Here is a 12,292-nt window from a genome sequence, read left to right as displayed (position 1 = left end):
GATGTCACCTTTGTTCTTATACAACGGAACCATTGTATGTCATCTCCACTCTTCAGGCATCCTATTAGTCTTGAATATAACATTAAAAAACCAAGTAAGCCATTCCAAGCCTGCTTTACCCACACACCTCTAAAGTTCAACCAGAATCTCGTCTGGCCCGGTAGCTCTGCCCCTCCTCATCTTACGCATTACCTCCACAACCTCATCGACCTCAATGTCCATACAATAACTTAATTCATGGGGGATGTCGGCATTCCTCAATTCACCTAGTACAATATCCTGATCCCCGTCTTCATTTAGAAGTTTATGGAAGTAGGTCTGTCATCTCCTCTTAATCTGATCATCCCCCATCAAAACTTTGCCGTCATCATATTTTATGCACCTCACTTGGTCCAGATCCTGAGCCGCCCTCTCTCTCACCTTAGCGAGTCGGAATAACTTCTTCACCCCGCCTTTGTTCCCTAGTTCCTCATACAGACGAGCAAAAGCTGCCGTCTTAGCCTCCGTTACTGCCATCTTCGCCTCCTTCCTAGCTACCTTATACCTCTCATTATTCGCTCTCTTCTCTTCCTCACCAGTGCTCCCTATTAACATTAGGTAAGCCGCCGTCTTAGCTTCTACTTTACCTTGGACAACTGCATTCCACCACCAGTCTCCTTTGTGGCCATCGGTGCGACCCGAAGATATCCCTAACACCTCTCTCGCTGCCTTCCTTATACAGTCTGCCATCGTCGACCACATAGTGTTTGCGTCCCCACTACTTCTCCAAGCTCCCATTGCCGATAACCTTCCTTCCAACTTCTGAGCTTTATCCTTAGTCAAGGTGCCCCACCTAATCCTCAGTCGGCCTCGTACTGGCCTCTTCTTCCTCCTTATCATAATACTAATGTCCATCACCAAAAGCCTATGCTGCGTTGCAAGTGTCTCACCTGGGATAACTTTGCTATCCTCGCACAACATTCTGTCGCATCTCCTAAGGAGGAGATAGTCAAATTGAGTCTTCGCCACCAAACTTTGGTAAGTAACCAAGTACTCCTCCTAATTCGGAAAACTTGAGTTTGCAATCACTAGATCGAATGCCTTGTCAAAGTCCAACAGCGAAGTGCCCCCTCCGTTTCGCTCCCCGAAACCAAAGCTGCCATGCACCTCAGTATAACCACTTGCAGACGACCCAATAGTACCATTGAAATCTCCTTCCCAAAAGCGCCTTTTAATCTCCTCATCCAAGCCTACTTGTGGTGTGTACGCACTGACAACATTTAAAGTACACTCACCCACCACAAATTTAATAGTCATTAGTCTATCATTCACCCGCTTGACCTCTACCACCGACTCTCTAAGATGGCTATCTACCAGGATACCCACTCCATTCTTACTTCTCCGGACTCTAGAGTACAACTTATACCCATCCACGTTTTTCGCCCTCGATCCAACCGACCTAGTCTCCTGGACGTATGCTATATTAATCTTTCTTTTTTGAAGGATCTTCGCAAACTCTATAGACATACTTGTTAGTGAACCTATGTTCCATGACCCGATTCTCAACCTATAGGCTCCCTTTCCCCCTCTACCTCCCCTGCTTCCCGTCCTACCCCCTGACCCCGGACCCACACTCTGTCCCACCCGAGGACATGCCCTTAATCTATCGTCTGGAACTGCAACAGCTACACCTACAACAATCTAAAGAAGACACGCTAGTGCACAACGGACAACGAATCAAACTAGAAGGAAACAAGTAACTACTAGTACACTAGTTGAATGATTGAACTATTGTGAACTAAAGTAACATCAATTTAGCTAACACCAAAAGGGAAACAGTAGAACGGGAGGTACCAACTCCCGAGAACCCAACCTGTGTTGATTTGTTGTACTCAATGTAGTTGTACGCTCACGCACCGCTTCCCACTGCCCTTTGCTGACGCTCGTCCAAGTTGCTCTCCTTTGCTAATGCACGTGACAACTTCGAGGATTTCCTTGAAAACACAAAAAAATACCACGATCCAAAAACCAAAAATGGATTGTCACCGCTACCACTGGTTGCCCTGACAGTAGTAGGGGGAAATGTAGGGAAAAATAGAGAACTACACAAAATTCACCAAGTTCTACCGTGGTACAACAAAATGAACATATCAAAATTATAAATTGTTGACCAGATCTAAATTTGGAAAAATGTCCGATAATTTTGACCACCAATGGATTGGATCTAATATAAAATAGAAACCCAAGTTGATGTGATAGACGTGAGAAGGAAGAACCAAGAGAGAGAAGCGGAGATTCTAGGAAAATAAAGTGCAGTTTCCAAAAAAAGAAATGAACCTTTCAATAACAAATACTAATAAAATGACTTAAAAGCAACTCAGAAGATCAGATGTGAGTATGAAACAAGCGTTGAAAATCGGTTAATAAATTGAAGGATGAAGAAGAATTGAATACTCGAAAATGGATCTGTAAAAAGGGGCTTAACTTTTCTTCTCAAATACAAAGCTTAGAGAAGAGAAAGAGAGAGAAGTAGAGCAGAGAAACTTTTTCTAAATCCATTCACCAATCACTGAAAAGTGAAAAAACAACGTTGGAAATTCCTCCAACAAGTGGAAATAACCAAATACAATATTCCAACTTACCCAAATAAAACAAGCATCTTAATCCATCATTTTACACGCAATTACTCAAAAGGGTTAAATTGAGATTGTGGTATGAGGAAATAAGGGATTGTTGTTGGCCTTGCCTTCACAAATGCAGGAAAAAAAAAGTAAAAAATAGTGGGGGTGGGTGGTTCAGAAAATCACAAAAACATAAATCTGAAATTACACAAAAAAGTAAAAAAATATTTTTTTTGCAGGGGGAGGGAGTAGCTGGGTGGGTGGTGATGGGAAAAAGACCAAAATTTGAAAAAAAAAACTTTTTTGAGAGAGGGGGTGGGGTGGGGTTTGGTGGGTATGGGTGTGGGTGGGTTGGTGAGGGTGAGGAAGGTTGAGAAGGGGTTTTAGAAAATATTTTACCTTCTCTTCATACAGAAAATATTTTCCTCCAATTGGAGAAAAATGAGTTCATAAGAAAAATATTTTTCAAAACATTTAGCCAACCAAACATGGAAAAATTGAAAATATTTTCCTTCATGCCAAACACACCCTTAAAGGAAAACCAAAAAAGTAAGGGACTAAGAGCCCGTTTGGATTGACTTATTTTAAGTGTTTTTAAGTCAAAATAGCTTTTAAGTCATTTTATAATGTTTGGATAAAGTAAAAAAGTGCTTTTAAACACTTGTTTTTAAGCTAAAATGACAAAAATAAGTCAAAAGCCAAAAGCTAGAATTTCTAACCTATGGCTTTTGGCTTAAAATCCACTTAAAGCAAGCCCATCCAAACGAGCTCTAATTTTGTGACGCTTCGGCTATCCAGTCACTATATACTACTATATATTAATTGTATGATAAATAAAAAGTAAAAGAAAAATGAGAAAGAAATGAATTATCTAGTGGAACTACTTGATCTTAAATAAGTAAAAGACATTTATCATGTATCATCCTTCTCCGTCCCGCAAAACAAATCTAACGATGACTTAACGAAATTCAGCAAATTCTTTGGCTTTTTCTCACCCTTCGTCGCTCTTGGCGAACCAGGTTTAGAAAACATAGGCAGGGTCGGTGGAACCAGAATTTGCTTAACCGGCCATCCTCCGGTTCGAACCGGTACCCCTTGGTTTAATTTGTTTCCGGAAAAAAAGTTATGCCATCAGTGTAGGCCCTACTCAAGATTAAGTCCATCAATCTTTTACTTACATCATCAGGTAAACTTAGAGTGAACCTTTTGAAATTTTCACCAGGTTGAATCAACGATTGACTCGTCTAGTGAGAACGATTGAACATTTTTGGTCTTCTCGATGTTGATTTTGTTGCAAAGCGGGCGAAGTTGGGTATTTTATTTCTTGGTGTAGATTCCGTTTTGTTCCATTCAATTCACTAATTTAATAATGAAAGTAATTATGGAATCATGGAATATATAATGAATTTCAAATAAAGAACACCTACCCCAATCGAACACATGATGAACCCCTCAAAAATCGCTCAAATCCGAGGTCTACAACTCAAAATATGGTAAAAATTGCAAATCCTCGAATTGTAACTTTCTGCCCAGGCCTTTCCACATTTGCAGACAAATATTGTGCATCTACGCTATCGCATTTGCGAGAAAATCACTACGTATGCTGCCTTTACTAATCAACCTAATCATCGCACCTGCAATCCATTTTTCAAATCTACGTTTCCGCAAAAGCGACCAAAACACCATAGAAGCGGAAGGTCATCTAGAGATTCATTTTCGCATCTGTGATCAACATCCCGCAGGTGCGATTATGCACCTGCAATTGCTCACCCAAAGAAGCAAAGCAACTGGATGTGCCCAATCACACAGAAGTTGTTATATCTCGCATTTTCGTACGTTAAAATTTCGTTTTCAGTTAACCGACGTAGACTCGGGGATGAGATCATCTTGACATTAACATACTTATATTATTTATAACAAGTAATAAATAAGTGTTATGAAGGATAAATTGGTACACGGATTAAAGAAAACGAGTTTCGCTGAAAGTGGACAATTTGGAATAAAATACGGGTCAAATGATAATACCCGATAATTATGAACTAGTACCATGTAAGGTACCATATGACCACGGTAGTATAATATATAAAGTATATATAAAGTATTTTAAAAATAAATAGAATTTTAAGTAATATATGGTAATTTTTAAATTATGCGGGTAATTGATTAATTACCGGGTAACAAGACATTACCCAGTTAACTAATAAGTGGATAAAAAATTAATTAATATCCCACCCCTACCCCACCTGGCAAGAAGCCACAAAGTTGGAAATGACTAAGTAGTCACTTGGCCAGATGACTAATGTGTAATAATCAAGTCATAACTTAAGTCTTGATCAGATTTTTAAATCTTATCCATAACCTTTAGTAAGAATGCCTTGTAAAGGCTTCAAAAACCAAGATCTCCCTTTGGCATTAAAAGCCAAGGAAGTTGAAGCAGAAACGTTCACTTTTCAAGACCAAAAGCTTAGAACCAATTTCGTCCAAAACTTCAACAAATCAAAGCAGATTTCGTTCCTCAATTACAAAGCGCAGAAGCTTAATCCGATTTTTAGGTTCTAAGTTCAATCCACAAAGGTTTCCAATGGAATATTATACGGAGTTTTCCTACTCCAAGTATGTTTAGGACATCCCTTCTTTCTTTTGGCATGGTCAAAATTATACTGAAGAAACAAGCAAGCACACAGTTTTCATAAATTACACTATTTATAGAAATAGTTGGGGTGTCTATATTCTTGATTCCTCATGAAAAATATTATTATCTTTTCTTCGTGGGTCTCATAATAATACACAGCTAAACAATTTTATCTAGAAGGAATATTGAGATCATTACGTATTTTTCATGCATCTCACTCATTTATACATGTGCATTGACCCATGACCAGATGGCATTATATACGCGTATATATGTAAATATATTGTATATGGGATATGAAAAAAGGTTACGGCGTTATATACGCACCACCACCTAATCAACTGGTATATGTTGATGATGTTGCCCATAGTGGCTGAGACGATATGATGGGTTGCCCTTAGTGGCTTGATGATATAATGTACACCCAAACCTATTCATGGCACGACATTTATATGCACGTGCATGACATTATAAATGTTTCAGAATTTACAAAGTTATTCAGATTTAAATGTGTTTCTGTAATCCATGTTTCATCTATGTCTTTTACGTACTAATTTTCATGTCTTACATACTCAGTATATTTTTCTACCGATGCCCTATTTCAAGGGGCCTGCGTTTCATGCCCGGAGGTGCAGGTAGGCAAGCTGACGGTCCCCCTCCTTAGGATCCCTGATCAGCGAGAGTTGGCGCGCTCCACTTGATCTGGAGCTGCTTTGTTTTTGGTATGATACATTTGTATATATATGTATATGGGTATGACGTGACTTAGTCCAGTATTTGTACAAATATGTTTCCATTAGAGGTCTATAGACAGTATGTCTAGTTGGGTTGTATGTGGCCTTGTCGGCTTTCAGTTATTGGATGTATAGTTGTCTATTGCAGCTTTGCCGGCTCGCCCACTATATTCTGCATGTATACGTACATATGCCTTGTTGGCAGATTTCCTTCATGTACATTATTCTCGTAACTCAGCAGATGTTATACAGGTTCATATTCTAGATGCATGCTTAGGGGTGTTTGACATGTAGGACTCAGGCACCCGTCGCGGCCCATCGGTTTGGGTCGTGACAAAAGTGGTATCAGAGCAGTTTTGTCCTAGGGTTGTCTCTAGACCATGTCTAGTAGAGTCTTGTTTATGGGTGTGTTGTGCACCAAACTTATAGATAGGAGGCTATAGGACATATATGATGTTATCCTCTCTTCTTATCTTAGATAATGCGATATAAGCATTCATGTTCCTAACGATGTGTTACGTTTTTAGCGATGCCTCCGAAGACTATAGCCGCTAGCACGGGTCAGAAGGCTATGAAGGGGTTAGAAAGAGATATGAGTTATACTATGGAGTTAGACCCATCAGAGATCATGATTTCTATTGGAGAAGATCCATCCGAGGGTCCATATGAGTCATCTGTTCGAGCTATCTTGACCACTCCGGCATCAGAAGGGGTGAGAGGGGTTCCGACCTCGCCAAGGCCCTTAGTTTCATTATCACAGCCTATTGATTAGGGTATGAGGGGAGTAGTGCATGGATTGGCACAACCTGGATTCCCTCAGGCTCAAAACAATGTCAAGGTATTTAAGGACACCAGCTCTTCTGAGGTTCCAGAGAGTCCACACTCGAGGAAGTTCGTCAATCAAGGTTCGTGTCAACACCCTAGTTCGCCCTCCATGAACTGTCATGACGACACCTAGTCTCTACGACTAGGTAATCCTAACAAATGCAAAAAATAAACAAATTTGCGGAAGAAATAATTAAAAATCAAAATAACCAAATAAAACAGTATTTAAGATGTCGCTCGACATATACAATACAACTCTTGAAACTAACAACATTTCCCAAAACCCGAAATCTCATAAAACCACAAGCCTTTGAATGTTTACATGTATCTAACTCTAGAATGTCTAACAAAAGTAAGTACATAAGGGCTAACAATTAAAGAGAGAATAGAAAGGGACTCTTCGGTCTGTGGACGCGGCAAATATACCTCGAAGTCTCTGGGAAAGCCGCCTCACCTCAAGGGTGATAGGACTGAGTCGAAGTACCTGGATCTGCACATGAAAAACATGCGCAGAAAGGTCATGAGTACACCATAGCAGTACTTAGTAAGTGACAAGCCTAATGATCGGTGTCAACCCTGCACTACTACAAAGTAGTGAGAGTGGTCGAAACAGCTTTTCCCCGAGATGGTCGGGATCGAATTCCACAGGGAGCTAGAAAGGGGAATTGGGTTCCTATCTAAATTAGAGATGCGTAATTGCTCTTCCAAACATCATTGGTTTTGATTTACTTCTAATTTTATTCTAATAAGATGCTAAATTAAGCTAAGAGAAAAATACTTGAAAGGTTATCTAAATAGTTAGGAGGCACTAGGTAAGTGACTTTCTCCTAGGTGGATACTTGACGGGTACTCGAGTCTAAGGCTAGGTTTTCATTTTGGGGATTACGATATAACCAATGCACGAAACTTCTCACTTTATACCTCTCGGTAGTTTGAGTGATTTTGCCCTAATTGACTTTCTCAAGACAAATTGGGTATGATAACTTGTGCAAGCAATTGAGGTTCAAGTCGGGTATTACTATCTTTAGGTTTAACCCTTTAATTGGGGCTATGAATCTCTTGAATACACCCTAATTCCTTGTTAGACTAATTTTCCTAGACTCAAGCTCTCTTTCTCAAGAAGAGCCCAAGTCAAAAAGGCACATATTAGTGTTTGCAACCACTAATTCAACATGAAAAACACAAATTAATCCAAATATCAAACACACATAGACATTCAAGCCCTAAAACTCAAGACCCATCAAATACCCACACTAGGGTTGAGCCACAACCCTAGCTAATGGGTCTAGCTACTCATTATAATAGAAGAAAACAAAGAAATAGATGAAGAAAACCCCATAATATTTAATTACAAGCTAATACTTGAATATTCAATGATAAAACTACTCTAAAATTTCTCAAAATGGTTAAGAACTATTGTTCACGAGTGCAGCTCAAAGTCGGATAACAACTGATGACCTAAAAATGGGTAAAGAAACTATTTATACTAGGCCCAATTTTCTGGACAAAAATACCCCTGCGGAGGTACCGCGGACCGCAAGAAATGGAGTGCGGCCGCGGTGAGGCTTTTGGCTTCAAATATATGCTCTCTGAACTTGGCCATTGCGGGCTGCATAAAATGCATCATGGCCGTAGTGGCTTTAATTGCGGTCCGCACAAAAAGGAACGCGGACCGCATTGGTGTCAACCTCAAAATTCCCTACTCTCTGAATTCCAGCTTTTGTGGACTGCACAATTTCGATTGCAGCCGTGGTGAGTCCATTGCGGTCCGCATAAAATGCTTTGCGGCTGCAATGCTTGAGTTTTCGAATTATGCACTCTCTGAATCTCTTCACTACGGACCGCACCAAATGGAATGCGGCCGCAGTGGACTTGTTGCACTGTGCCTGGACTTGTTCTTGGTACTTGTGCATGTTTCACTCATTTTTGAGCTAGTTTTGACTAATTGTCACCTTTTAACCAAATTCTGCGAACAAGTACAACATGTAAGCCTTTGGGACTATTTTGTACACATTTTTAATCAAAACTCTAGTAAGAAGGAGTGTAAAATGAACCATAATCCCTAGTTATCAACTTCCCCAAATTTAAGTTTTTGTTTGTCCTCAAGCAAATAAAATAAGACCCATCCCTTAAGAGTAAATCCAAAAAAATTCAGCTGACCTAAAGTGACCTCATCTAGCATCAATTGGAACTAACAATTTCCCTCAATTCAAATGAATCATTAACAACATTTGACCTTCTAAACACCATGGATTTTTTGCGACACAAGTGCATCAAGAGTTGACTCAACCCATCAAATAAACTCTTTCTACTACTTTGGTCATTATGGAACCCAAACTTATACTCCTCAACTCTCCCTAAGCAAAACTCACTTTTAGATTGTAGTACTCAGAACGAGGATAGTGGAAACACACTCATCTCTCTCAAAGAAAGGTCACAAGTCCAGCTCTAAGTACCATAAGCGTGCCCCTTATGTAAGTCACCACTAATGTAAGCTTTATTCAACTCAAGATCATATAGGTCTTTTGTGGAGATATAGTGAAGGCTTTTAATTCAGGGTAGGAAGTGTTTGGTCTAAGTATGTTCTATCTTCCCTTTAGCACCTCAATTTGTTTCATTAAGGCACATATTCACTTGACTTTTTAAGTCATTTAACTTCTTTCTAAGGGGTTAGAGAGACACACTGTCACTCTTTCTTGTTCATTTCAAATCTTTTTTTTCCTTTCTCAACTTTCCACACCTTTCATCTCTTTACTTTTATTGAATCCCTTCATTTTTTTCTACATTGATCATTCTTTTTATCTTTTTGATTTTCTTTCTTTTTCATTGACTTTTCTTTTCTTCATTTTGTACCTTTTTCCACTTTGTTGCATTCCTCATCTCTCCCCCCCCAAACTTATGTTTTTGCCTTGTGCTAAGGAAAGATTGGGTGCCAAGAGAGGGTATTTTTTAAAACAGTTAAAGGCTTGTATCGTGGTTTGTAAAAGAAAAAGGTCTATGGCTCAAAAGGGTTGACTAGGGATATTATCATTGGTGGGCTATGGAAGTGTTCAAGACATCATCCAGATCAAGGAGAGCCTATAATCACATCTCAAGTCAAATTACACTCTTTTTTTTGGCAATCCGCTAGGCAAGCGCCTAGGGCTAGTTTTTTATTAATAAAAGAAAAACAAAAATACAACAATTAGGAAAAGTATAAATAAGGGGGATAATAGCACTGATATTGTTACCCATATGCCTTGGCTATATAATTACTCCTCTGCGCCTCACATTGCCTTATGATGACAGCCTCATGTAGAGGTTCATGGTGTAGCTGCCGGCAACGTCTCACGAGGGCATATAATCTCATAGCCATGTGGATATTTTTCCAAAGGCATAGGACCAAGGCAACACTAACCGTGCTAAACCCTACCTTACCAATCCTATTGAGGCAAAGAGAAAGCCTCATCTTCTAGCAAGCATGTAAAAAATAGGAACTTGAAAGTACCAAGTACTCTATGATCTCCATAGAGTTTATAACACACTCTATGACGCTATTATAAGTGATGATGCTTTGAAAATGATAAACTAAGACAATGTAGAAATTAGAATCTTGCCCCTCATTTATCAAACTTGTGAATTCTTCAATTTGAACGTCCTTAAAATCCTCTTTAACTATCTTCACATAATCTTCAAAGTTTTTCATTTGTTGTCATATCTATTGGACTTCGTAGATTTGGAGTTGGCAACCCCTTTTTTCTTTGCAGCTCTTATTGGGAGTTGCCTGAGTGTTATTTCTTGAGTCACCTTCTTTTTTCAGTTTTGTTAGAAGTGAAATCTCCAGTTGTAGCTGCCTCTTCTGGACAAGATTCAATCAAGTCATCCTCTTTTTCTTCTTCGGAGATGGCAACGCGTAAGTTGTCCTCAAGTTTTTGATTAGCTTCATCTTGTATAACCATCCACAATGGTTCATGCCTATTCAGTGTCTTTGCATTACTTGGTTCCTGTCTATTTGTCACTAAAAAATTCAGCTTCAGTCCGGTCATTTTTGAGTATGATGAGTATGCACTTTTGTGTGGTTTTGGACTACCGAAAGCATCCAGCAACTTTCTGTCCTCCAACGAAATAGCAGGTCCAGTCATGTTTGCATTAAACTATTACTGCCCAGTTGTGTTTGCATTAAACTGCTTCTGCCCAGTCTTGTTTGCATTGGACTGCTGCTACCCAGGATTAGTATTAACATCAGCTGCAGTTGTTGTATGTTGCTGATGCTGCCCAGTCATTGTAACTGTTACAGTTTTACTATCACCAATTATTGACAAGGCATGTTCACCTTCAAATTCCCCATAGGAGTTAGCTGATTGAGAGGGGATATCAAACACAGCTGTGTTCAATGTGACTAAAGGCTGTTTAAGCATGGTAGTATTCAGCATCGTTTCTTTTTGAACATCTTTGATGATTTGTTCTACTTGAGGATTGGGAAAGTGTAGTAAAGGTGCATTGGAACTATGGGCTTGGGTGTTTGTTAAATCATTTTCCAGATTACTCAAAGAATTATTTCGTCGAGCACCTACTTTTTCAACCAAATCCAGCCTGCCTGGCCCTCCTCGATCATTGATGAAAATTGGAACTAGTTGTTTGGGCATCCCACTATCATGTACACCTGCTGCATCAAGTTAATGGTCCCCATCAGATGCAATAACCTCGAACCAATTTGTACTGGAACCAATGCAATATCCTAAGTCAAATTACAGTTAGGATTTTGCCTAGACAAATATTCAGGGCAAGTTCTATACTAATGGCTCGGGACATGGACTTGCAATTCAACCTCTCACCACACAAGCTATGGGATTGCTAAAGAGATAGATTAGGGGACCCACAACAACCTTAGCTAAGATTTGAGCAACACAATGGTCTCAAAAAACCACTTGATGATTATCAGCCTACACAAGAGTCTCAAGGTCACAACTTTCACCATCATATACACAACAATTTGTTTTTGACCATAGAATCAAAGGCAAATGTGTTAGGCCCAAGTGAAGCTTTGCCTGAGGCACCATTACTCACTATCTACTATTTACACAAAAAGCAAATAGAAAACAGACTCAACCCCTTAAGAAGGTTGTCATGCCATCCATCATCGGGAAGAGCCACCCGGTTTACACAAATTCCACCTTTGGAAAGAACCGTGACATTAAGAAAACCAAAGGCTTATTGCACACAAAACTCAAATAAGAAGCTAGGAAAATAAAATAAGAAGCTATGAAAGGAAAAATGCGGAAAGTAAAATGAATATATACAAGAGGGAATGAAGTCGAATATACATAATGAAGAATGAATATATATATATATATTAGAACGTAACTTTATATACAGACCAAAAGTAAAAAGTGTGAAAAGTGCAATAAAATGATAAAATTATATACATACCAAAGGTAAAGAGAAAGCATAACGAAAAAGGTAATGTCATATATACAGTTATCCAAATAGGGCTACCCCCTCAAATGAAAGCTAGCATTATC

At 39.2% G+C, this 12,292-nt stretch overlaps 2 protein-coding genes across 2 annotated transcripts; both read right to left on the bottom strand.

The window, feature by feature from the left end:
• Positions 1 to 321: 321 nt before the first annotated feature.
• LOC138879394 (uncharacterized) lies at positions 322 to 960 on the bottom strand. The gene has a single exon (XM_070159005.1). It carries the CDS (start codon positions 958 to 960, stop codon positions 322 to 324), a length of 639 nt encoding a protein of 212 aa, XP_070015106.1.
• A 78-nt stretch (positions 961 to 1,038) lies between these two features.
• Positions 1,039 to 10,912, bottom strand: LOC138879393 (uncharacterized). Its single transcript, XM_070159004.1, has 3 exons — positions 10,578 to 10,912; positions 1,897 to 1,973; positions 1,039 to 1,670 (listed from the first exon to the last, which is right to left on the bottom strand). The coding sequence occupies exons 1-3, from the start codon at positions 10,910 to 10,912 to the stop codon at positions 1,039 to 1,041; spliced, it is 1,044 nt and encodes a 347-aa protein (XP_070015105.1).
• Positions 10,913 to 12,292: the final 1,380 nt, after the last annotated feature.

This window comes from Nicotiana sylvestris, chromosome 10 (genome assembly GCF_000393655.2).
Source record: "Nicotiana sylvestris chromosome 10, ASM39365v2, whole genome shotgun sequence".
In the NCBI taxonomy this organism is placed as follows: domain Eukaryota; kingdom Viridiplantae; phylum Streptophyta; class Magnoliopsida; order Solanales; family Solanaceae; genus Nicotiana; species Nicotiana sylvestris.
The sequence above is the reverse complement of the archived record's forward strand: the minus strand, read 5'-3'. Positions and strand labels throughout refer to the sequence as shown.

What these genes read in the sequence shown, in the direction of transcription:
- LOC138879394 (XM_070159005.1), bottom strand. Translation starts at nt 960, where the DNA reads ATGTTGTGCGAGGATAGCAAAGTTATCCCAGGTGAGACACTTGCAACG.
- LOC138879393 (XM_070159004.1), bottom strand. Translation starts at nt 10,912, where the DNA reads ATGACTGGACCTGCTATTTCGTTGGAGGACAGAAAGTTGCTGGATGCT. An exon ending in AACAAAACTGAAAAAAGAAG is followed by an intron (nt 1,974 to 10,577) that starts GTGACTCAAGAA and finishes TGTGTTTTCAAG; the next exon opens with GAAATCCTCGAAGTTGTCAC. An exon ending in GCAAAGGGCAGTGGGAAGCG is followed by an intron (nt 1,671 to 1,896) that starts GTGCGTGAGCGT and finishes AGATTGTTGTAG; the next exon opens with GTGTAGCTGTTGCAGTTCCA.